The sequence below is a fragment of the Schistosoma haematobium genome, chromosome 1 (genome assembly GCF_000699445.3).
Source record: "Schistosoma haematobium chromosome 1, whole genome shotgun sequence".
In the NCBI taxonomy this organism is placed as follows: Eukaryota; Metazoa; Platyhelminthes; class Trematoda; order Strigeidida; family Schistosomatidae; genus Schistosoma; species Schistosoma haematobium.
The window spans coordinates 64,102,955-64,130,579 of NC_067196.1; the positions used below are offsets into that span (position 1 = coordinate 64,102,955).

The following is a 27,625-nucleotide window of genomic DNA, read 5'->3' on the forward strand; positions in this document are numbered from 1 at the left end:
TACTAAATTTACGTAGCAATTATGTACAACCCGGACTCTGAATCATGTTTACCAGATCTTACATTGACCTATTATGACAATAATGCCACCCCTAAGTAAAAGCGATCAAGCAGTTCTAAAGTTTGGCTTTCATGTAGTTGTCAAAAGTGAGCACGCGTCAGCTCAACCCAAACTTAACGTCTCGAAAGCAAATACAAAAGATAATATGCACTCAGCATCGTCATTAGTTTGAACAATCGAGCCAGGGTGCCCAATCGAAACAGCTTGTGATGTATTTCGAAATTTATACATAAAACTTACCGCACCACATCCGTTGGGCTACACCAAGGGGTATGAGAAACTCTGCCACTGTTCAGTATGAAAGTTCGCACCATCTTTCTTTGGAGGAGAAGAGGCTCAAAATACATGTGCCGTGACCTTATGTAATTCTAGAAGGTTGTACGGAGGAAACATTTTCAAGGAACCAATAGAATGTCCTAAACGCTTGTAATCTTATATAAACCAAAGGACAAAGAGAAGAGGAAATATTCCTGCTCCATGGGGAGACAGTACTGCCGCGTCACTAGTGGAGGACGATTATGGTAAGGCGCATGTATTCTCAAACTATTACATATGTGTGAATACCGTAGAATCACCCTTTCCGTCAGTCCAAACGAATGCACCCACACAAACACTGGACAGCGTGACCATTAAAGAAATCGATGACTCTGGTCTGCTAAATAATCTTGATATAAGCAAATCCACGAGACTTGATGAACTGCATCCAAGGTTACTGGAGGAATTAGCTAACTTCGTTGAGAATCCGCTAAGTATTTGTTTTAATCTATCCGTAACCCAGGATGGATTGCCAAGAGACTGCAACAACTCCATAGTAAGTTCCGTCTTCAAAACAGGTTCGAAACATAGACTTGAGAGCTACTGACCTGTTAACCTATCTAGCGTGGTTGTTAAAATCTTAGAAAAGATCATTCGAAAGGAGCTGTTTAAGTACGTCGATGAAAACCGGATCCTTTCAGAGAAACAGCATGGTTTCAGAATAAGTTATTCCTGTCTCACTAACTTATTAGTCGCTCGTGAAAGCCGGTGCGCTCTTAGGGACCAGATGTTACCTGTAGACGTAGCCTACACTGACTGCAGCAGAGCTTTTGACAAAGTTCCACACAATCGGCTGTTATATAAGTTAAGAAATGTCGGGGTTGTAGGCAATCTATTGATGTGGATAAAAGACTTCTTAGTTGGGCGCCAACAAATAGTACGGGTGAAGTCAAAGTTGTTTAGCTGGGAAACTGTGCTTAGCGGATTGCCTCAGGGTACAGTTTTGGGGCTAGTGTTGTTCCTCTTGCATGAAAATGACCTTTCTCGTCTCTTATCTTACTATATGCTGACCATGTCAAGATATCTAGAGCGGCATTAAAAGTAAAGATGATAGTTGGGTGCCTCAAATGACTTGGAAAAATTATCAGAATGGTCTAAAATTTTGCAGTTGCTGATAAATACTTCCAAGTGTATTGTGGTGTACATTAGTCATCGAGGTATAGATACATACACAGTGAATAACGTTGAGTTACCCGTTGTCCAGACACACAATGGCTTAGGAGTCATCGTTAGCCAAGACTTAAAAAGCACTGCACACTGCCATGCCATAGCTGCCAAAAGTTTTGACACTTTGTGGTCAATACGTAGGGCCTTTAGTCACATCGATGCTAAAACATTTTTGACTTTGTACACAGTGTTAGTGCGTCCTAAATTTGAGTACTACATACAAACGGCTAGTCCCTGCTTAAAAAAGACAGTGAGTTTTTGGAAAAGGTTCAGAAAACAGTAACTAAGCTGATTCCCAGAAAAGTGATACTCCCGTATTATGCTCGACTATTTGATTGTCTAAACTAAACACATTTTCGTTGTCATATAGAAGAACTAGAGGTGATCTAATTGCAGTATTCAAACTACTTAGTTATAATATTGCGCCTGACATGCCCTGGTTTTTCTTGTCCTCCAAAACAGAAATTTTACGAGGACACTCCAAAAAAGTTCACGAGCCCGGAACAAATTACTTGTCAGTTGACCATCGACTTTCCCATCGAATCATCAACGAGTGGAATTCATTACGTCAGCACGTGGTTGAGACTCCATCTGTCGATTCTTTCAAAGAAAGTTGAATTGACTGAGAGACCATCATTGCCAGGACTAACAAAGGCCATCAAGCCTCCTGTCCTTTCCAAACTGAAACTGATGTTGGACTGCAAGAACGATTGCGTTTTGCTCTACTTTTGACAAAGGCGTTACAAAAGTTGGTGTATGACCTTTGGTTAGTTTTTGGTGTTCAGACGTCCACTTCAGTGTCCTACTTTTGTTATTTTTATGCTGTTTACCAGCTTATAGACAGGTGATGATATCAGACCAACTGACTGGAACTAATCTGGCTATAACAATTCGAATTTCCTCATAAGTTAACGCTTTCTTATTATTCTTGGTTACTTGGGCATAAATAATTCTGTGGCACATTGAGATGAGGTGTCAACGTAGATATTGGTCCTTGGTTTCGAATTTTTGTATTCACTGAGAAATGGTAATTATGGCCTTCACTTAACGTTTATTCTTTTGATATTTCAGCAAACCTCTGAAATATTCGTATTGCTGTATCTAACAGCTTGTTTTGACACTGTCTTTGGATAGTACTGGTTCTACTAAAATCGCGTTAATCACAATGGGCTACCCTATAGGTTAGACTATATTTAGTCTTGTGAATCCTAGTTACATACTTTGCAATCAGTATAAGTAAGACAATGGAGTAAAGTCTATATCGTCGTTAAATTCGGGAAGGTTCTGGCATTCGTTTCTCGACAATAATATGTAGTTTCCAATCCCTCATTATTATACAGAGCCCTTATTCAACCTCAAAAGCATCATCCCGTCGGTGCGTTTGTTTTTCCGGTAGTAACTTCAGTCTTCAGTAATAAGGATAGTAGGTTGATGAACCTGTGTTAATCCTGACACATTGCTTTACAGTGAAGGTCCAGCTTTTCCTTGAAAGTATTCACTGATGGGGCTGATACCACTTGTTCGGGTAAGGCGTTCCAATGATTGACTACTCGATGAGAAAAACAGGATCCCACTTTAAGTTTATTAGATCGTGGTTTATGAACCTTCTTGCTATGACCTCGGAGATTATTAGTGCTGGAGGGAGCAAAAAGATAAGACATATTAACACCCAAATCATAATTAAAGATACGAAATGCCAGTATGAGGTCACCTCGTGTCCTACGATACGACAAGGGGAAAAGATTTAGGCGTTTTAAGCGCTCATCGTAAGGGAGTCTAGAAAGACCCTTCACTAATTTCGTTCCCACACGCTGGACACACTCAAGGGAGTTAGTATCCTTTATCAGACACGGGCTAGCTGCTTGGATACAGTACTCTAAATGTGGTCTAACATATGTGGGATATAAAATTCGAAACGTTTCCTCGTCAAAAGATTTGAACGCTCGGCGAAGTGACCATAACGCACGAAAACCTTTGACAGCGGCTGCTTTGCAATGCGCAGTTGTTTTTAAATCATGACTTAATATTACCCCTAAGTCCTTATGCTCTTGAACGCATGGAAGAGGTTTACCCTCAATAGTGTAACGGTAACTATTACCGTGACCGATGTGCATTAGTACACTCTTCCTAGCATTGATTTCTAAGCCCCACTCTCGAGCCCATCTAACTAAATCGTCTAAGTCAGCTTGAAGATCCACATGATCAGCCGCACTTTTTATTGTTCTCCAGATTTTTACGTCATCCGCAAACAATAATGTCGACGACCTAAGTAACAGCGGTAACTCATTAACGTAGAGAGGGAAGAGCAGTGGGCCTAAGATGGTGCCTTGGGGTACACCACTTTTGACCGGCTTCCAATCGGATAGCGTTCCATTGACCCTAACTCTCTGTCTGCAGTCACATAAGAAATTTCCTATCCACTCATGTACAGTACCTATTATTCCGAAGCTCGTGAGCTTCTGCATAAGACCTACGTGTGAAACCTTGTCAAACGCTTTGCTAAAATCTATGAATATCACGTCGACAGACAGACCGTGATCTAGGGCTGCTGTCCAATCCTCCCTCGCAATAAGCAAGTTAGTCAAGCATGAACGCTTGTTACGAAATCCGTGTTGCTCAGGAGCTAACAGATTGTGTAAATCTATGTGGCTTAGCAACCTAACCCGAATTATCTTTTCGAGTAACTTAACGACTATGCTAGTTAGACTGACAGGCCGGTGGTTAGATACTACCTGTCGCTGACCGTCCTTAAATATAGGACTAACTATAGCATCCTTCCAATCTCTAGGAAGTTGAGCGAGTGAGAGGGACATGTTGAAGTGTCGCAAGCGGTTTTGAAATAATGTCCGCAAGAGATGACAGCAACCGTGGATTTAACCCGTCAGGGCCCGGTATCTTACAAGGTTTGAGGTTAGTTATCAACTGAAGGACAGTTTCCTCAGTCATCTGTACAGATTCAATGGTTGGTATCTCGGTGTGAGTGGGACAAGTATTTGTTACAATAAACGTAGAGAAGACTTCGCTAAAGTAGTCTGAACATTGATGTCAATTTAAGTGCTATAACTTAAACTAGCAAAATGACGATTACGTTCAGTCTAGTGAAAACAGATTTTCGAGAAGAACAAAAGCTGAATATAGTGGTTCTTTCTTGGTCGAACCTAATTCCACAACTCGGCGCATCAAATCTAGTATGACTAGTTTTAACTTACTTGCATAGTACGTATGTCTATCTAATTTTTGATGTATGTGAAATCTTTCTACACTTATCCGTTAAAAACAAGTTGGTACCCACAATATAGCGTCACATTCATACATTGGAAACGCAACACAAATACGCGCCCAAGTATTTTGTCATCTTAACTAATAATCCATGTTGTCCGGCTTGATAAAATATATCAACGTCGCAAAATGTGACTAGTAGTTTGGAGTTCAGTATCATATCACAAATGTAAGGCCGGATATAGCTGCCGAGAAAGTCAAGGGCAACATTAACAATTAATAGTTACAAGAGGGAAGTGATAAAACAGTGGTAATGAACAATAAAAAAAGAGCTTTAAAATTTTGTTTCCAACCGAGTTATCTACAAAATAAAACTAAAATGTGTCTCTAACTCGGAAGACGTCTGTCTGGAGTTGGTCCAACGTGATAGTCTTGAAAGCACTTGCTTATAGTATTGTTGACTAATAGTTTCTTCCCCTTATACACTTTTCCACCTAGTGACTTACTTTAAAATCATTGTTTATCCTTATCGACGGTATTTCTCATGAATATAATGTCCTATGTATATATATTAAGACATTTTTGAATGTACAAGTGTGACAATATTATTATTAATGTATAAATATTCTGTTCTAAATGAAATACTGAACTCTTTGCTTTTCATATCGATCTACGGACGCTGATATATCAAGATAACGAACTTAAATTCCGAGGTTTATTACTAATTCAGTTTTGACTTTTCCTTAATTAGCTTAGCGTACAATGACGTCTGAACACATTGGAGTTGTTGATGCTCTCCCGTACTTCGACAAAGGATACGATGATCCTGGGATTAGAGAAGCTGCAGCTCTTCTCGTCGAAGAGGAGATGAAACGATATAGACCAACGAAAAATTATCTGGAACATCTCCCTTCTTTATCTGGTCCTATTCAAATGAAATTTGAGACTGAGGTGATGAAAGCTGAATTTGACAGGCTCTCAAATCGTTTGCCTATGGAAATGCTAAGTATGAAACGTTACGAGCTACCCCCACCCCCGGCTGGAAAAATGACCGATGTGAAAGCATGGCAAGACGCGATGGAGAACGCTGAAGTACGATGTCTTTATACCTAATTTGTTTCTCAAATAGGCACAGTTAGAACACCAAGCAACAAGAATTGAGAATTTAGAACTAATGGCAGATTATGGATGTAATGCTTGGAAGCAATACAATAATGTTTTGGAAAGCTCTCTGCAAATTTACGAGAAGGAACTCTTAGAAATAAGGTAGTTTGTGATCCTCCATGACTAAACCCAGCTTGCTGGTCTTCGACAGCTAATTATATATATGCACCGTTTCCAAATCCATCTCTTTAACACAACATATAGGAAGCGAGTAAGAATTAGATACTTAATAAAAAGGTTAAATAAACAGATGGTAATTTCGCCCTGCAGACAAAATTTGATGTAGCTCTTTATTGCTGTGCAAATGCCTGTGTCTGACGCCGATATGAGGTAGTTGGCAGAGGTCCCCTAATTTGTCTCTTGTGGTCAAGCCTTGAGAAACAAGTTCGTAAAAAACCCAGCAATCATGACCAGGGTTACCCTTTTGGTTATGAAATGTTTATTTTATGAGGATTAATGGTATTATTTAGCTTCCTGTATGTGAGCCCACCACTTTCTGCTTGAAAATAAAGTTTTTGAACTAATGGGCCAAGCTCAATTAACATGTATTCACTTTGTAAACAAAACTCGTAAAATGTCGAAGTCACTACTCACACTAAAAAATCAATCCCTTTCACTAATTCCATGCCCTATCCCTGCTTTCGTTAGTTTGTTTCCAACTCTAAATTAGTCAGTAGCTGAGCTTATGTCGAGGTGTGACTAACATCATTCTATTTGATAGCAGTATACGTTATCTTAACGTTGGTTACCAACGTTCCATAATGCACAAATACATCCGCCTTGTCCCACTGTCTTGGATTTGGGTAGTCTGTTTTACACTTTTCCACCCTACTGGTTGGGATGCAGATGCCTTAACATATGTATGTAACTCAGGTCGACAAAAGCTCTTTCAAACCTTGTGAACCCGCGAGTCACTAATATGAGGGCTTCTGTAATACCCTTGGTAGATTATGTTGTTTTCGCACCCAAAGATTTCGTTCATTAATCCTAAAAAATATTTTTGTTCATATCAGCCTAAAGCATAATTTTAGACAGGTACGGAGAGCTGAGAAAATTTTAAGATTTATGTCTGCATCTAAAATTACTATAGGTTGACCAAGTAATGTCAGTTTATTAGTCTCCGTAAAGTTAGAGCTAACCAGGGCTGAATTCGTCAGTATATTTATAAAGAAGCCGAAACTGATGGCGCCCGGCAGTATTATCTGATGTACTCATCAGGAGAAGATTCCCCATATGTCCTCGCATGACTGCCTGTACTCCAGTAGAATGCTTTCAGAAGTATGATTAGTATACTTCTAGCACTGGTCTCATGTCAACAATTACAGCCACCATAGGAAGCTACGGAATGTTATTATTCAAAAACTTTGGTGAATGGTTAGACTTGACCGACAGATCATCGGTCGGGCTTATAACTCAATAAATGTTTTCTTTTCGGGTATCCTCCTAATTTTAATGTTGGTCAAAAGCGGGCTATTGTCTAGACACGTTGATTTGTTCGTTTGTACAGGATTCCTCCCCATTTCTATTTAACTTTGTCATAGACATGCTTTTAGAGATAACAATTATCCTCTGGATTTTCAGGGATTGATCTTCTACCAGGGGATTCACTTGTTGACTTAAAATGTGCAAATGATATAGTTCTGTTCGATGGAAATGCTGATAAAGTGTAAAATCATCTGATCACCTTAAGCACTAATCCAAGCATTGTTTGGGATGCCGTTTTCTCCCATCAAATACAAAACGTTACTTCAGGATTGACTTGCGTCATCATCCTAATTAGTGATAGGGAGTGAAGTAGTTAGACATATCGACTGCTTCAATTATCTTAGGAGTTTCGTCGGTACTGGTGTATGACGAAATCTCAAAATGGATTAAAAGGGCTCGATTAGCTTTTGCCAACTAGTGGCGCAGGCGAGATATCCATCTCTCAACCAAAGGAGAAGTTTATTTTGCAGCAGTTTGCTCCGTTCTACTTTATGGATGCGAAACATGGTCATTGATGATAGAGAATATTCACAGGTTACTGGCATTCAATCATAGGCGTCTACGAATTCTTGCTTGTTTATCTTGGGACCATGGAGTAAGCAATGCCTGAGTTCGAGCAATACGTAAAGATAGGAAATCGACTGGGGTAGTAAATCCTCATAAACTGAGGTAATTAGGATGTTTTACGTATGCCAGGCTACTTCCCACCTCGATGGGCATTGTTTTCCAGTACAGGCTGGAAAAAGATAGGGGGACCAAACTATAACATGACATCAGTCTGCGAAGTCACTGACAATTGGACTTAACCATACTAAAGGGTATAGGCTACCTGGTTGGGGTGCGCGTGATTATCGCAACCAGTGGCTAGAGACTTTAAACGTCATGGTTCGAAATCGTTTTCACTGGCGCAGATGCGTCCATTCTTTGTCTTCTCCTGAATTTCTCATAGCTTTGTTTTTATTTCACTAATTTATATTTTCTTTCCGAAGTGTATCTCCGATGCCTAATCTTTCCTATTACTGATACTGTGACTACCTCTACTATTCCACGATTTGACCTAACAACATCTCTCTGTGCTAATGGGTTACGGTAACTCGAACCGATGTATGTACGTACAGGTTCTACGTTGTGACTGACTGATGTCCCTCCAGAATATCAGTCTCTGCTTAGGCATTTTAATCGTGCATTAGTTTCTTTTTACTAAAGCCAAACTTGTGTTCTTACAATAAGTTTCATATATTTTGATAAAAATCCGCCTGATATCGCTTAAGATGTTCCCCGTCGGTCTGCAAACTGGGATAACATGTCGATCTCACAATGTTACGGTTTCTTGCTAAGAAGCCACCGATAGTTATCAACTGGATTTAGGTAAAGATGCACCCTGGAACCTGATAATATTTTAACATTTACATCTACAGAATTGTATTGACACAAGTTATATCAGTTTTATGTATATATATATTAAGTGTTTTAGGTCAAAGGAGATGCACTCCAATCTTCTCTGTATTTTAAAAACAATATGGTTTTATTGCTCGAGAATACAGTAGAAGATACTGTTCTACTCTACAGGAACCTATGACATCGAAGGCTTTAAACTAGTTAAAGAGACTTGGAATGCTAATTCCTAGGTTCGTATCATTAACGCTGGGTGAGAAGTTGGGAAGACGATATTTTTTGGTAGCAGAAGTTACGACGGAAGCGAAGATGACAATTTCAAAAGTTAGTAGTGGGAGGGAACCATCAGTGTCTTTATGAAGATTTGTGATCCTTTTCCCACCTGAGTGCACTGCGGGGGTTATTGTACTTTCAAAAACTCCAAAAGACCGTGACTACATAGTTTAAAAAGTATCCATTTTTGATGTTGGTCACACACTATCTCAGATATCTTAGTGGAGTAAGGGTTTCGTCTTCCCTGCAGTATTAAAAATCGCAATAATATGAGTCAGAACATATGTATATTTTTTAGAATTTTGGTTCCATGAACAAGTGGTTAAAAATATAGTTTATAGGATCAACCTTTACCAATCTCTAATTATCCAAAATAGAATGTTCCCATCTCTGGGAGTGCTTATCATGTGAGCACAAGACATTATTCATTCAGTATTAAGAAGCAACTCTTGAACCTTCGTTACAGTAAAGTTGTTCACATCGTGGTTTCTTAATTTTCATTGAAGTTATACACTTGGCAAGTTTACGTTCGTCCAGTAAGTTGTTACTCAAAATGTTAGCTCAAAGATTTTTCGATTCTTCTTGATTCATTTAGTTTGTTTTACGTTTTAAAAGGCGAAAAATCCAGGAAATAAACTGGCGCCGTAAACAAGAGCAAACAGCTGCTGGAAGACATCTCAAGGAATTAGAAGAATCGTGGGTCGGTTTGGTTGGCAAAAACTATGAAATCGAGCAAGCCATATCAGAACTAGAGCAGGAACTAGGTGTATTTTCAGAACCAATGGATAGTGAAGATCAGTGAAGTTGTATATATATGCATATTAATATACTTTGTTTTCTAAATGTAAAAAGTAGTTATTCTGGCATTTCACTTAATCGTAATCACAATCTAGTTATCCTCTTACTGATGATGAGACGACTGAATTAAAAAACACACGATAGGATCACACAAAGTGATCAAAATGATGCTTCGCTCATAGAATCAATCTTTAAATAACAAACGCGCATATTTTAGAATACAGTATCACTAGCCAAGTAATTGAACTAATATAAGGGGATTCAAATTGTTCTTTTTTCACGAAATACCTAACTAAAATAGTGTGTCTTCCATTTAACAAACGGTCAATCGATGATGGAGATATAGGTCCCGAAGTAACCATTTCTACTAACTGTATCATGATTTTATATTTCCACTACATATTTCATACCAATATTACAAGCGACAGTCAGTGACGGTAGTTGTCGAGATAAATAACTACTTTCATAATATGCAACAGATAAACGTTGGATCTGTTACAGTTGTTTATTGCTTCAATTACTCACAACCGACGTTACATCAAGAGGAAACCACTTAGAAAAGCAGGTTATTGAAAATAATAGGACTAACGGAGTGCTAAACCCCCTTTGTGTATTCAAATGCAGTTTGTTTTCACCTTAAACCCACCCTAGTAATATTAAATTATTATCCAGAGTGATGACGATTCAAATTTCTTTCACATTATTTTTTCATTATCCTTGTTTCCTCTTACCCTCCATTTCTAGTCTAGTTGACCTTTTCTTTCTATATATAGATGTTCTTAACAAGTATATGTGTGATCCGATTGTTCAAAATGTATTGCGCTAGTATATCACTAGTTCTGATGGTCTTCGTCTTATTACACTATCGAAATTTTCTAGAAAAAAAGAGTCGAAGGAAATGAATAGAAAGTAAGGAAGTACCTTAATGAGGTAGCCCAGGCGTCACAGTCACCTACATTGCTCCAGCTAATGAATCTGTTTTGTAGACGAAAATTTTACGGATTAAGGATATGAAGGCACATGAACCAGACTCTTACTGGGAATTTCAGTGTTACCAATATACAACTTACCGCACAAAATGATATGTGTTATCCTGGTTGAAACAACTTCGAAATTGTAGAGCCTTACCAGTTTTATTATTCCAATACCTTGTTTTTGGACACCTCTCGATAATACATTAAAAATGTCATCCCGATTAACGACTAAAGGTCTGTGTAAACAGCTTCAGAGACTATAAAAGGAAGTATAACCAAAATCATCCCAACAGAAAGTAACCAAGGTAAACTAGTTTTTAGATGAATTCATTATTTCTGGACGACTTCTAATGTATTGATTTTCCACCAATTATCTGCATACACCAACAAAATAATGATAAAGATTACTTAAACAAGCTGTTCACACGTTAAGACCTTTCATGTCAAAAGACTTCCTTGAGTTATAACTACATTTAAGAATGGATTTCCTATGGATCGTCATCCTAATGTTTTCTCCCGACTGTAGCTGCTACCTTGATGTGGTGATCGGGCTTGTCTACCACGACGACTCAGTCAGTCAGCTACAACGTAAGACCAGGTACATATATGCATCGGTCCAAGTTGCCATACCGCATCAGCACAACAAGATGAACACCGGATTCATATAAGTGGTTAGGTCAAAGGTGGTAATAAATAAGAGGAAGATTGCATATAGAGATATAGTACAAGAAGAAAGAATTGGTTCGTAGAAAGAAAGATATGAAGTGATTTTAATCTCTTAGTTTAAGGGAAGACAGGGAGTGTATACACCAACGCCATTGTGATCGATTCTGAGCCATGTCACCAAGAGTCTCCAACCATTTGTTACGACAGTCACGCGGACCCCAACCAAGTAGTCTGCATCTACCAACATGGCTCAGACTAGAAGTTAGTGACTTCAAGCACTGATGCCACGTTTTGGTTTGCCCGCCCCTCGCTTTCTTCCAACCATCCCCAACACCGGTTAGCATTGCACGTCGTGGTAATCGGTGTTCAGGCATACACAACACGTGGCCCAACCATCTCAGTCCATGAAGATTCACAACCTCATTAACTGATTTACCATCATTTCCTAATACCCTGGGTCTAACCTCACTATTACTTACCCGGTGATCCCAGCAGACGCCAGCAATATTTCTAAGGCATCTGTGGTCAAATACTAATAGCTTACGAGTGTCTTCTACTCCTAATGGCCATGTTTCGCTGCCGTAAAGTAAAACAGAACGGACTGCCGCGCAGTATACTCGTCCTTTTATTGATAGACGGATATCTCGCCTTCGCCATAGGTGACGCAAGTTGGCAAAAGCCAATCGAGCTTTTCGAATCCGTGCTGAGATTTCGTCCGATACCGACCCATTAGGGCTGATCAGACTTCCAAGATAAATGTGACCAACTTGGTCTCGTGTGTTGTCACGGGTATGAGGGCTGGTGTCACTTTCCGGCTGCCCACACCGTGGAAGGGTATTTCTTGAGGAACCTGAAAAAAGTCTGATTAATGTCGGCCTTAACGACCTGTGAGCGTGACCACAGAGCCCAGGGGACAACTGCTTGAGGCCGGTCGCGCACGGTTTTTTCGTGGAAGGTTTTTAATGTGTTAGCTCCGTTTTTCAAAGGGCCTTACCGCCGGAGACGGAAATCTGTGGGGTAAGGTGAGGTGTGACATTTTTAGGGTCAACCTTTTCTACCCCCACCCCTCTTTGTGGGAAGGCAGCATCGCTGCAGATGCTGGTTGTCCGAGGGAAACACCTTACTGTTGTCACACCCCTCTACAGTCAGCGGCACAACTTTGCCCTCAGACCTTGAGTTGCTGCTCTTAGTCTTACCGTTCTCTAGTCGACCTTCCTGGCATGGTAGTACCTACAGTAACATATGTTCCAACCAATATAGCTCGGTTGCTTCATCACGATAGGCAAGCCCGACCACCACGTCAAGGTAGCAGCTACGGTCGGGTGATCTACCAGGGGATTTACTTTTTGACTTAAAATACGCAGATTATACAGTTTTGTTTGGTGAAGACGCTGACAAAGTACAAACTCATCTGAGCACCTTATTCAACAATCCAAGCAAGTCAGTCTTCTACAACGTAGGACCAGGCATACATATGTATCGGTCCGTTGTCATACCTTGTTAGCACAACACGATGAGCACCTAAATCATACTCCTATGATAGTAATATATAGAAAAAGATTACATATAAGGATATGATACCTGGACAAAGAATTAGTTCAGGCCCCTAAATGTCTTGGTATGTCCGAGGGTGGAGAGCCAGCTCTCCCATGGCCACACGTATACAGGTACTGCCAGGGAAGTCCAACTCACTGCCATCTCGCGGCGGTGTTGTTTACGAAATTGAGAGGACGGAAAGCGAGTGTCCTGCGCTTTAATTGTGTTGGTGGACACGGAGGATCCACCTCGAAGAGTTAGGAAACCCTGGTCCCAAACCAATGGTGTTCATGGACTCCAAGGTCCCGAAGGAACAAATGACGTATGAACCAATCGTTGGCCACCAGCCACCATGAGACTGCATCTCCTGACGTTGCTCCACTGCTTTTTGGATCAGACCTTTAAGTCGAAGGCTCTGGGTGTGGCCCCTAGAAAAAACCACCTGCCTCGGTTTGGGCAACGGGGCAGTATCACAGCCTACACACAATTCAAGTGACTTGTGTAGCGCATGTGTATTCGGCGCCCCTTTGTACCAATATTTATGTGTTCAAATAAATAATTAGTAGAAAGAAATGTATAAATAATTTTAATCTCACAGTTTAAGGGAAGACTTAGAGTGTATGCACCTGTATCACTGTGATTGATTCTGAGCCATGCCACCCAGGGCCTCCAACCGCTGGTTACGATACTCTCCCGGACCACACCCAAGTTGTTTGCATCTACCAATATGGCTCAGACAGAAGTTAGTAACTTTATAGATGATCAAGACTGTATTTTGACTGGTCTTTGTCGGCACACATGTAAGTGACAATCTTGACTCAGTACCTTAGTGCATAACATATTAGCGTCTGAAACAAAGGACACTGGGTTCAAGTCCCAAAATAATCAACATTGAGATGAGAATCGGTGCAGCTGACAGGTCCTAGATAGGACGAAACATGCTTCCAGGACTGTTGGTGCACACAATTTATTCTATAAAATTAGTAAGGTTACAAGAAAGTACGATTAAAACGGGAATTTTTGGAAACTTGGGCACCCAACTGCCGATCAAGCAATATTGAAAAAATCTTAAAACCCAACCACGTAATTGATTTCTTTTAAATTTAAAAGTTTGCTAATGGTCACATTTAAAATCTGTGGTAAAAGCTTACTGATAAAAATGATATGCAACGTGTCTCAGTATTTGAAGCATAGCCCAACTTTACAAAAGAAACGTTTTTGAAAAATATGAGGATATTTGTTTCAAAAGAACTAAAAAGATTATATTCAGAGTAAATGATGTTTTATAAAATCCCCCACATCTTGGGCTGTAACAAAATCTAAAGGGAGTTAAAAGTCAAATTCGTTTTGTAAACACAAGTTGTAAAAAATCTGAACAGGTTTCATACTTAATCAAAAAGTATACACGACACGATATCATATGCAAGAAAAAAGGGATGAAATATGAAGTTCTTACGATGCTTTTGCAAACCATGTATGCAAGATTCTATGTGAACGCTGGTGGAAATATCTGTCATATAAATAAAAGATTTACATAAAACAAGGAGGGTCTGAATTTTGATATTTAATTGAAAGACGTAGGTATCAATAAGCAGTACGAGATTAATATGAAGGACAATTGCATTTAATCTCAGATAGATGCTGAGCTACTGTGAGAAGAATTCAAATTTGATTGTGAAAGAAATTTAGCAAAGTTCTCTTCAGTCTGCTTGGATATACTAATGCCACGAAACCCTAACTTTTTCGCAAGCCTTTGACGTCTGATAACACGCTTACGTGTAGCTGACAACACAAGTTCTGGGTCTAGCGGAGCAATACCAGCAGCTGTAGGGGCACAAGCTTCCTCAAGAGTTTGGCCTGTAAATATTTGTCGTCTTATTGGAGAAAGTTCGGTCTTTTTGTACGATCTAGGACGTCGCTGACTCCGTTTAACAGAATCTTCAACTACTGTGGCTAACCCTCTGTGCTTAGGGGGAATATATCTTTTAGAGAGGTAAAAATCTGAAACGAATGCAGGAATAAATGGAGAACTTGGACCAGATAATTTAGTATTTTCTGACTTGTTTGGTGATGAAATTGACAGATTACCAAATGAAATAGTATTGATAGAACTAACATCCATGTGTGGTAGGTCATTTTTCATTTGAACAGTTAGTTGGGTAGGACTAGTGGATGTACTATCATGCGAATTTAACTAAAAATAAAATATTTCAAGCTAAGCAATAAATCACGAATCGGTTACATAAGAAGTAATTGGAGTAAAGAATGAACACTAACAGATAAATTTGGTTGGGACCTTATAAAGTTCTGAACACCCATTGTACTCAAAAATGAATAAAAAATATCAGGAACTAACTTAACCCAACCCAACATGAGACGAATTACTTCGGCCAACAGAACAGAATAAGGATAAGGAGACAAGGTAATCATAGAAATTTGAAAATTTCAACATGCATTGATCAGCCAAAATAGATAAACGGAGACTGCTTTCACACAAAAGTAAGCATTAACAATATTTACAATGGCATAGTAATTGGGACTTTTGATTTGACTGGAAATTGGTTTGGTCCATTACATTTTGCACTATTAGTGGGGTTCTAAGTCCTAGTTTTAAAGGGTAAATATCGTTTTATTTTTACTTCGACAAACCTTTTTTGATACTACACCGATGTTGTACGTGGAACAAATTCAGAGCGAAAAATTATCACAACCAGCTTGGTGAGTCTATTTTCTATTACGACTTTAACGTCAAAATGCTGTAAACTAAGGCAAAAATCAAAACTCGATGACTACGGACAAATTTGTGTGATCAACTGACCCCTGAACTAAAATCTTGTGGGATAGTTAGAGATACGTGTAGCTACCCAAGCCAAAGTGAGCAGATGTTTGGACGTATTATCAATGACCTTACACTCGAATTTCACACCAGTAAGCTACATCTTCATCACTGCTACAAGCATATTCACATTCAATTCACGGTGTTCAAAATACAGCCAATCAGAATAGTGATTGTTGGACAACATTTAGTAATATTTCAAAAGTATTTTAAACCGTTGAAATGGTAGGAACAAGACGGATCATATGGTAGGAAAATTGAAGATAGGATCTGTTAGCGGGACATAGACTGGATTAAAGCATGCTCAATGCACGATTGTTTTGCCGCACGCTGATTGGCTAATTCTTATCCTATCAGCACTAGTCGGTAGTTGGAGGATACTCTAGAATTTTCTCATGTAAAAACTATAAATATACTAACGTTTTCTCTATTATGCATCTTACTTCCATCTAACCTTGTTATTTGGAATATAATCTCTTTCCTGTTCAACCGTGTTCTGATTTGGGGACCTGTCGGGTGAATCCGTGTCCGAGAATACTAAGCAATAGGAATAGCTGGGTCATAACCGTAAGAAAGAGATTATAACAGGATCATATTCAACCTATGAGTCGAAAATGAGTGATGCTTAACAAGACATGTATAACAGCAAAGTAATATGCTGAAATGTTAAAAACACTTACTTGCTTTAATGGGCATCTCAATGACTTTCTTCGAGGTGCTCTGGATGGTTTTGAAGGCTCTTTACTTTCTGACTTTGATAGACATACAGAATCACGACGAAGTCTTTTTGACTTTCTGATATTCTGATCAGCATCGAGATCCATAGGTGGAGATTCAATAGTGTTTTTTAGATCCAAAAATTCTACATTGGATCTTCGACGTTTCGGATTGCTAGATCAAAATGGTAGGTAAGAGAGTAGGTTAAGTACTATGAAAGGCATTTAGATATTTGTTGTATGCATTTAAACCTTGAAAATAAAGTCTGTTAACAAGAGGTGAAGTCAGGATAAAACATGGCCTTAGATAAGGTGGTATGGACTTATCCGTAGGTACTTGGGAGTCAAAAACTCTACGTAATTTGGCCCAAATGCATTCATTGATTGTTTACCTTCACATCTTTATTTCTGATATTAGCAAAAGTCCATTACTTTCTGTTGTCACTCGTTATTGTACATTACACTTCTTAAAATTTGGTTCCCACTAATGTTTATGTTACGACTTCGATTCATGAGTTAAACGTCATTGACACCTTCGTGACATCCTGATGTAAATTTTCATTTTCGGCTTCAATTTAAAACACACCATACTTCAGACTAAAGAGGAAGTGGAAGCTAACGAGATAAACTTGAATATGAGCGGACTAGGAGAGTCAGTGCAAAATAACGTTACAACTAAAGTTTAATTCAAAGACCTAAAATACTTCATTAGAGTATGATCTAGCCAATCACCAAGCTTACAACTAGTTACGTCATATGAAACCTTCTTAATGATGAGATGAACTATCAGTAAATTCCCTGTTGAGTACTTGTCACTAAGAAATATTTTCCATCATACTCGTTTAGTCATTACTGCTAAACATAACAAGCAGTAGAAGATTGATGGGCGAAAACTGAGCAATCGTTTCGTGTATTTGACTAGTTACGACAAATAAGTTTTGTACTGATTCGATTAGTCTTCCCCATCTCCCATCTCCCGCGCGCTGTTTAAAAAGGACAGTGGTATTTTTCCTCGCTGAGTAAATTTCATTGTTTTGATCGTTTATTACGTATCAAGACTACTGTTTTCACTTTAATTGAATTCATTTCAGTTAAAGTATTCGACTGGAGTACCGTTTTTACCGTTCTCTCAATTAGTTTTGTCGTTGGTACTCTTGAGTACCTCATTTTCAATTGTATCTGTTAGTACTTTTGATCCTAACAATCTACAGTTCTTCACTTTTTGGTCATTGATTATTTTTTTGCTTCTGAGTATCATCGCACCTCATTCCTTTTCGAAAAGGACTCCTTTTAAATAACCGGACAGTGTAAAAAAAGCAGTTGCCAACGTCCGGGTTGTCGTTATCCCGTTGAAAGCGGCATGCAGTGCGACGAGTGCAAAAGCTGGTACCACGAAGTTTGAACGAACTTAACGCCTGCGGCTTTCAAACGGTTCAGTAAGAAGGGTTGCGTATGGCTTTGTCAACAGTGCTGTTGGGATGCAAACAGCCTGTTAACCGAGGCCATCTCACTGGTTGATGCTGCAAAGAAGTATTTTAGCAAGCGTAGTCGGAACACGTCAAACAGCACTCAATCTGTCGACACACAAATCGACATGAAGCAAACTAAGGTTAGTTCGATAGTAGATGACTCACGCCGGTCAAAGAAGGAAAAGCAGTCTCCAAAGGGGCCTGCCTCAAGGAAAGTGGGTTCTTCTGTTCCCCGTCTCCCAGATGGGATCCCACAGGAAACGCCTAGAAGCCGCAATCGCAAGGCTCGATTGGTTTCAAGCGGTAAACATAACCTGACCTCTCAGGTCGTCGACAACCCTCCAGAACCCAACACTAGGTTTGACGCAACTGTTGTTGCTTCTCCCAGCACCGTTGACGAGTGGGTACAGGTTGTAAGGAAGAAAAAAAGTAGCGATATAAAAGGTAATCCTACCCCCTCGAAAGTAGTAAAATCGAAAGCTGATCATAGCGACATATCAGCTAATTTTTATATAATCAAGGAGAGCGAGAGCTCTGAACCTAAAGCTCGTTTTGAGCATGACACTGTGCTGATTAAGCAGCTGCTTAATCAACTCATGTCTCAAAATCTCACCGGGGTCACCTTGCTAAAGGTGTACAGACTAGGGAGTCTACTGGACTTGAAACCAAATCATTCCAGACTGCTTAAAGTAGTATTCGGCTCTTCGAACGAACGTGACCTAATTTTACAGAATGAACACAAATTAAAGGGTTCAGGAGTCTTTATACGAAAGGACTTACTGTTGGCAGACCGTGTAAAAAGACGGGAAGCCGAAAAAGAACTACAACTTAGGTTAGACGCTGGAGAAAAGGACATAAAAATTGTAAATTTTTGGGTTGTAAGGCTTCGACAGAGAATGATACCGAAGCCACTCTGGGTGAAGCACGAAGCCACTTAAATAGGCTTCGGATCTGCTACATTAATGCCCGGAGCTTACTTAATAAGCGATTAGAACTAGGTGTACAGATTGACTCTACAAAGCCAGACATAATCGCAGTTACGGAAACCTGGCTGACACAGGCTATAGATAGTATGGAACTCGATTTCGAGGGTTTTACGTTAGTAAGGGCCGACAGAATACAAAAGCGTAAAGGAGGGGGAGTAGCTCCATTCATTAGGAATGCTATCCCATTTGCCATTATCCACAGTGTATCCCATAAGTGGGACGTGTGAATTAGTTAGTCTCCGCTTGAAATGCAGGGGACAAGAGCTGCTGATTGGTTTGGTCTATCGCAGTCCAAGCTGTGAGGTAAATGAGGTCCTGCTAAGCAGTCTCAATACTTGGTCACAAAGTGGTCGATGTCTGATCCTAGGGGACTTTAATGCACCTATGGTAGACTGGGAAAATCTGCGAACTGAATCGTCAGAAAATTCCTTTGAGCAGGAACTAGTTGATGCGGTTATCACATGTGCTCTAGTGCAACATGTGAAAGAAGCGACTAGGTACGACCCGGACACTGAATCATCCTTACTAGATCTGATGCTCACTCATTATGTGGATGACGTTGCGAACCTTCATTATATGCCACCCCTAGGTAAAAAAGATCACGCAATCTTAATTTTCGACTTCCGTATAACTGTCAGTCACGAGCACGCGTCAGCCCAATCCAGACCTAACGTCTGGAAAGAAAATATACCAGATATCATGCACTCAGCATCGTTAGTAGATTGGACAATAGACCCAGAGTCCTCAGTTGATACGGCCTGGGACGCATTTCGAAATTCATACTTAAAAGTTACCACACCCCACATCCCTTGGACTATACCAAGGGGGCCCAGAAACTCCCCACCATGGTTCAGTGGGGAGGTTCGCATTCTTCTCCGTAAGAGAAGAAAAATGTGGGATAGATTTAGGTTACTGAGGTCTGATGAAACTAAATCTCAGTATAGAAAAGTCCGGAATACCTGTGCCTCGATCCTCCGTAAGTCTAGAAAGTTGTACGAAGAAAAGATTGTTAAGGAATCCATAGAATGTCCTAAACGCTTGTATTCTTATATAAACCAAAACACAAAGAGAAGAGGAAATATTCCTGCTCTATGGGGAGACAGTACTGCCGCGTCACTAGTGGAGGATGACTTTGGTAAGGCTCAAGTGTTCTCAAACTACTTTAGCAATGTATACACCATAGAAGCACCCTTCCCATCAGCGCATACAGATCCCCCACACATACACTGGATAGCATGACCATTAAAGAACTCGATGTCTTTGGTCTACTAAATAAGCTTGACATAGGTAAATCCACGAGGCCCGATGAATTACATCCTAGGCTACTGAAGGAATTATCTAACTTCGTTGCGAACCCTTTAAGTACATGCTTTAACCTATCCGTTACGCAGGGTCGCTTACCGAAAGATTGGAAAAACGCCATAGTAAGTCCTGTCTTCAAAACAGGTACGAAACACAAACCTGAGAATTACCGCCCCGTTAGCCTAACTAGTGTGGTTGTTAAAATCTTAGAAAAGATTATTCGGAAGGAGCTGTTAAAGTATCTCGATAAAAACCGGATCCTTTCGGAGAAGCAGCACGGTTCAGAATAGGTTACTCTTGTCTCACTAACTTATTAGTGGCTCGTGAAAGCTGGTGCGCTCTTAAGGACCAAAAGTTACCTGTAGACGTAGCCTTCATTGATTTCAGCAAAGCTTTTGACAAGGTTCCGCACAACCGGCTGTTATATAAGTTAAGAAATGTCGGGATTGGAGGCAATCTATTGATGTGGATAAAAGACTTCTTAGTTGGGCGTCAACAAAGAGTTCGGGTGAACTCAAAGTTATCTAGCTGGGGAACTGTGCTTAGTGGAGTGCCCCAGGGTACAGTTTTGGGGCCAGTGCTATTCCTCTTGGATGTAAATGACCTTCCTCGTCTCCTATCATCATCGGTCTTGCTATATGCTGACGATATCAAGATATGGAGAACGATACAATGTGAGGGTGATAGTTTAGAACTCCAAAATGACCTGAAGAAATGATCTGAATGGTCTCAAACCTGGCAGTTGCCGATAAATACTTCCAAGTGTGTTGTGATGCATATCGGTCATCAAAGTACAGATACATACACGATGAATAACACTGAGCTACCTGTCGTCCAGACATATAATGACTTAGGAGTCATTGTTAGCCAAGACTTAAAGACTACTGCACACTGCCGTGCAATAGCCGCCAAAGGTTTTAGAACGTTATGGTAAATACGTAGGGATTTTAGTCATGTCGACGCTAAGACGTTTTTGACCTTGTATACAGTGTTCATAGGTCCTAAACTTGAGTACTGCATACAAGCGGCCAGCCCCTGCTTAAAAAAAGACAGTGAGCTTCTGGAAAAGGTTCAGAGAACGGCAACTAAGCTGATTCCCGGAATAGCGAAGCTTCCGTATGAAGCTCGACTGGCCAAGCTGAACTTTTTCCCGTTGTCATATCGCAGAACTAGAGGCGACTTGATTCAGTCAGTCAGTAACAACGTAGGGCTTCGTATGTACGTACATCAGTTCGAGTTGCCACACCACGTTAGCATAGAGATGAAGCTGTCGATTCAAATCCCGTAGTGGTAGAGGTAATAAGAGTATAAGCAGTAATTGGGAAGATTAGTGTTTGGAGATGTTACCTAAAGAGTATAATACAGTGAAATAAATTTGAGAGAAAAAAAAGAGACAAGGAGGAATAAGGAGATCAACATTTGGGAGAACACAAAGAGTGGATGTACCTGCGCCATTGCAAACGATTTTGAGCCATGTCATTCAGGGTCTCTAACCGTCGATTGCCATCATCTCGCGGTACCCAACCAGGTAGTCTACACCTACCAACATGACTCAGTCTACTTGTCATTAACTTCATGGACTTGTGCCATGTTTTGGTCTGGCCGCTCCTAGCTTTCTTCCAACCTACTCCTATACAACAAACATCGCACATCGAGGCAGTCGGTGGTTGGGTATACGTAACACGTGTCCCAGCCATCTCAACTGACGAAGTTTCACTACGTCATCAATTGATTTGCCATCCTTACCTAGTACCTGTTTCCTAACAACTGTATTACTTACTCGATGGTCCCAGGATATACGAGAAATATTTCGAAGACACCTATGATCAAATACTAGTAACCTACGGATATCCTCTACTTTTACCGGCCATGTTCCACTGCCATAAAGTAGGATGGAACGAACTGCTGCGCAGTAAACACGTCCTTTGGTTGATAGACGGATATCTCCCCTACGCCATAAATGAAGCAAGTTGGTAAAAGCTAGTTGAGCCTTCTGTATCCGTGCTGAGATTTCGTCCCACACCAGACCACAAGGGCTGATGAGACTTCCAAGATAAGTGAAGCTATCGACACGCTCAATTACTTCACTCCCTATCATTAGTTCGGGTGTCAATGCAACCCAATCCTGAAGCAACATTTTGCATTTCGAGGGGGAGAAAGGCGACTTGATTACAGTTTTCAAATTGCTTAGTGCCAAATTTGCACCTGATATGCCCTGATTTTTTTTGTCTTCCAAAACAGAGAATTCACGAGAACACTCCAAAAAAGTTCACAAACCAAGAACAAATTACTTGTCAGCTGACTATCGACTTTTCCTTCGAATCATCAACGAGTGGAACTCGTTACCTCAGCACGTGGTTAAGGCTCCATCTGTCGATTCTTTCAAAAGAAAGTTGGATCAACTGAGGGACCATCGTGGCCAGGACTAACACAGGCCATCAGGCCTCCTGTCCTTCCCAAACTGAAACTGAATTTTGGAAAAAATCCCCAAAATCTGTGTTGCGTAGTTCTCCAGACAAACATTTCATCACCAGTGCATTTTTAAACCTTTGAAGATGAACTTACAATTAATAAATATTATTTTCAACAATATCATGACCTTTTGTCACGAATACTCTACCGATATTCAACCAAATTTGGCTCTCAAACCACTTTTAGTTGACTATTATATACCTTTTCATTAGGCATCCATACTTTTCTATAGTCATCAACTGTTACACGACGCAATTACCGACACTTTTGGCTAACTAGTTTTTACTTACTTCACTTCATTCAGCTAGTTTAGTTCATGAGTCTCGACCAATCTTGCAAGATTGGATCACTTGCAAATTCTCAATCCCAAGGAATCTAACCAGAACAGTTTTAAAATCTTCGCGGCTAGGGCGTCAACTAAACTGGTTATTTACAGTTAACTAGATCCAAGCACTTCGAATAATCGTATCGAGAAGCTGCATTCAAATGACTTAATTAGATCAATCTTAAGTACTAGAAATAGTTATGTATTTAAAAATTCCGTGCCCATTTACCGGTCTGAGGTACTGGATAGTAAGTCTTTACAATATATCTACAAGGGCCACTAGACCTATTCGTTGAAACATACTTCCGAAATAAAAAAGGCGACCTAACCTCATCGATTAACCCGCCAATACCAAGGATCTGTAATATCCATCTACTACCTTCAGTGTCCAATATCGACATGACTACCAAGTGTACACCAACTAATATTTTTGAAGTCGAGTCTTTGTGTTAATTTCTTCGTCTGTGTGTTCAGCAGCATCCAATAAAGGTAATTTTACTACTTGGTTCTGCCTATCGTGGTGAATTCCACAGATATTTGAGGGTTGAAATTGTAGCGGGTAAAACGTGCCGCGCATTCTTAGCATCAACGAATTATCTTAGCTCATATAATTCTCGAAATATCGACGGTATTCCAAGTATGTCTTTAAATCCCTACATTAGTAACTTCTATTTTGGCTACTGTATCGGTCAATAAATCCCCAAAACATAGTTCTGTAAGTTAAGTGGTTAAATTCATGAGTCTATCTAAGCTAGTTCACCACTGAAAATCCGAAACCACTGGACGGCCATTTCGTCCTAGTATGAAACTCCCCACCAATGCGCATCCACGATCCGGCATGAGGTAATTCAATCTCTAGATATTTCCATTCTGATAATAACCATCATGTGCTCACTAGTGAGTGGCTTCAGGATCGATCTCCTTGAGTTCTAATGTAAACTGTGAAAGGTGGATCCCAATTAGTGTTTGGTAGAGACAGGTGTTCATGTAAGACAACTGATGAATGGTCGCGCAAGATCATTTATCGATTGAGGTCAGACATTAACACCAATGGATGCGACTCAGTGGTCTGAAGGTTAAGTGTTTGCTCGCGAGACCGAAGGTTCTGAGTTCCAGTCCCGAGTGTAAGACCGTGGATGGGCACTGTTGAGGAGCCCTGTACAAGGGCGAAACATCCGTCAAGTGAATCCAGGTTTTCAATGATGCTCTGGCCTAGATCGACTCATGAATTTAACTTTTAACATTACTACAATCTCCACAAACCCCCAGTTCAGTAAATCATCGATATTGATGCTACTCTCAGTAATTTTACTGGACACCCTAGCTGAACGTGCTCGATTGTGCAGCTATACCAGATACCACTAAACACACTGCTACGCATCATTTGCAAATACTAGACGGCTTAGATCAAACGTTTCTCAACATATAGACAATTTTCTAAGTATATGTTCAAACTCCTTCATTTCTCCCTTCTGATTTGACTGGGTTGGTATACAAAGGTATATATATATATGTGTGTTGCGAGTGAAGGCACTACCTAAAACACTTTTGAATTCTAATGGCTGCAGATAACATTCCTAGAACATCTATATTAACCCCCTTTGGACTCTACAAACTTTTTCGCATGCCTTCTGCTTTAAGGATCACTAAGGAAACTTCCCAAAGGTTCATAAATGTCATATTCTTGGGTCTAGACTTCATTTACCATTATGTCGATGACAGTCTGAGTGCAAGTCCGAAAGGCAGATTTTATCTCTAGCATCTAGTCCTCGTATAGTAACAACTGCAAAAACAGGGAATCACTGTAAACATTTAAAGCATCAAATCAGACTAACTTCTGGATTTTCTCGGTCAAACCATGGATGATCAAGGCATTCGCCATCTGTGAAACAAAGTTGCGGTTGTTCTGGATTGTTCAGAACCAACCACATTGAAGCATTTGCATACGTTCAACGAACAGGTAAGATTTTTACGACGTTGAATGTCGAATAGCCCATTTCTCACAAGACCTTTAACAGACCAGCTTCGTGGCGGTACGAAATTCATCAATATCATCAGCAACCCACGAAATTAGTCTCGAGACAGTTGTAAAGTAGTGAATCGAGTAATACAACTCACAGCAGGGGACTTGTGGAATTATGGACTACTAGGATATTAGTACTGCTCTAATAATAGACCTAATCCTAAATTTGTAGATTTGTCATGATATAACTGCCTAATCTATAAGATCTTACGTGGAAGTCACACCATCGACTACACCAACTCACTGTATCGTATCAATTACCAATACATGATGTAGAACAAGGTTAGGCTAGTGAAAGAACAATATATTCAATATGAATAGAAGACATAAGGTAACATTCATCAGGGACCACGCCTGCATGGCCGAGCCATGCCATTCAATCAACTCTAATTCATTCAATTCATTGTTCGCGCCTTCTCCATCGTTAGGTATTTATCCGCGTTAAATATTGAATATCTGTTTTCTGAGTAGTCTTGTGTTCAGCTTTGTGGATTGTGCGGTTATTGTCCAATGCCACTATAGACTCTTCATCATGCATTTTGCTATACGGTACATCTAACATTGTTGGTGGCGAAGAACCCATCCTCTTCATGAACTACAGATCTCTTACTTTTCACTCAGTTAGTCTTCCGACAAGTACTCTTTTCTGGAGCCTCGACAACTGGAATGACTCTCGCAGATTAGTTCAGACACAGCATATTTCTTGGTCAAGTGCTTCGTCGTGACTAACCTCCATGATGAGTTTGTAAACTTCAAACCATCTAAAGAAAGTCAAAATATAGTAGGGCTAGAAAAATCTCTTGTGTATATGAAGTCTTCACAAGTTCCAATATGACGGGGCATTATGTTCTCTCACATTGTTTTTCAGTAGCCTAAAGTGTTATCCATTCCTGATTAAAGCTCAGGGGTGAGACATAGAAAGAACTATTGCGATCTACAGCACCTAAACCCACCGGAAAAATTCTGTATTTTGCTGCAACCAAGGCGGATAGTTGAATATGAATGACCTATTTAAAGCCATGTTTCCCCTATTTACACTATGAAAAGCAACAGCCCGAATAAACTGCATTATTCCCACTAAAATATTAGTAGATATTACTGTGATTTAGTTGTTAACCAAATGTCTATCCCTGTCATTATAAACAAGGCTTGATATTTTGAGATGCTTCAAAACAAAGTCGAGTACTATTGTGAGTGTTACGGCAATTATATGCCGCGGAGCTGCAGTATTTCACGTATTTATATCATTAGCGTTACAGGAACGTTTTCACGACTACGATCCTTAAAAGTTGTGAGATGGTGTCGTTCTCACTAAGTACAGGATCCATCCGTGGAAACAATGGATAGTATTTCATCGTCGTCAACAGAAAACCTTTGCTCGAATTATTTTATCGAGACCTTATCAAAATCGCCTACAATTGTCAGTGGATCATCCCTGTGCAGAAGTTGTTGGACTTAAGCACTTTGCTGTACTTACCTTTCCACGCAGGGGAAAAACCATTTGAGGCTATTCAGGGAATTCTGGACTGGATGTTTCCCTGAGAATAGCGTATATTTACTTATCAAGCTGTATATACGTCCATGGTCTTACCATCAGTGGATATGAAATTGTTAAAGCCCGTAAATACGAATGTGTTTCAGACTTTTTATCTGTACCCAAAAGGTTTCCTGTCCCCCTTGACTGCTCGTGGTGGATGGTCAGTAAGTATATATGGAATTATCTATGGCATAAAAATGAACACCATGGAAATAAATGCACCTTTAAATTTAAACTATGCTCCTGAGATTGAAGCGTCAATGTCAACCAATCGGCCCGTTTCTGCATCCCACATAGTAATGATTGAAGTTTCGCTTGTAACATATTTAGTTGAAGATAGACGTGATCAAAGGCTATCTCCACCTTTGAACCTATGGGGTAAAAGTAGATGTTTATCAATGGTCACATTGAGTATGCTTGATCACCATAATAAGTAGTTTACTATTGGATACTTGCCAAGGTATTTCAGTGAATAGCAGATGAAAAAAAGGAAGACCAGTTAGAGCTAGAGTATCAAGTTTCTTTGACTTTCAGGTATTATTATATGAGTAAGGCCAAGATCAATATCAATTGGTATGTCGATGGGCTCATTTGTGTATCAGAATACTGTTTTCAGCACTATATTTTGTAACTACACATAATCCCATACTTTGAGCTTCGTTCTGAACCACCTTCGTTTGTGCAGTTTTTTATCCACTCATACCTTATTTACACTTATTAGACTGAGTAGTCAAACCTTAACTATTCCTTCATGAACATTGCCTGCTCTGCTTCTCATCCTTTCTTTTTCTTACGCTCTTTTTCAGCCCCCTTGAGATGTGTCGCTGAAAACAGATATGGAACCAGAGACTCCGTCCTGCATCATCATCAAAGCCTCAGATTTTCCACAGGGATATAAGGTTGCGGT

General features: G+C 39.9%; 2 protein-coding genes across 3 annotated transcripts; one reads left to right on the plus strand and one right to left on the minus strand.

The window, feature by feature from the left end:
• Positions 1-498: 498 nt before the first annotated feature.
• Positions 499-9,929, plus strand: BCAS2 (Pre-mRNA-splicing factor SPF27). Its single transcript, XM_012939543.3, has 4 exons — positions 499-2,308; positions 5,513-5,853; positions 5,891-6,027; positions 9,694-9,929. Exons 2-4 carry the CDS (start codon positions 5,524-5,526, stop codon positions 9,878-9,880), a joined length of 654 nt encoding a protein of 217 aa, XP_012794997.1. The 5' UTR covers positions 499-2,308; positions 5,513-5,523; the 3' UTR covers positions 9,881-9,929.
• A 2,151-nt stretch (positions 9,930-12,080) lies between these two features.
• On the minus strand, positions 12,081-23,521 carry MS3_00001851 (uncharacterized protein). Of its 2 annotated transcripts, XM_051209354.1 has the most exons (4): positions 23,488-23,521; positions 16,569-16,779; positions 15,702-16,489; positions 12,081-15,656 (listed from the first exon to the last, which is right to left on the minus strand). In XM_051209354.1, exon 4 carries the CDS (start codon positions 15,193-15,195, stop codon positions 14,683-14,685), a length of 513 nt encoding a protein of 170 aa, XP_051074808.1. In that variant the 5' UTR covers positions 15,196-15,656; positions 15,702-16,489; positions 16,569-16,779; positions 23,488-23,521; the 3' UTR covers positions 12,081-14,682. The 2 variants fall into 2 exon arrangements, with proteins under 2 accessions (XP_051074808.1, XP_051074807.1); XM_051209353.1 differs by lacking the exon at positions 15,702-16,489 and having other exon boundaries at positions 12,081-15,246.
• Between the last annotated feature and the right edge of the window lie 4,104 nt (positions 23,522-27,625).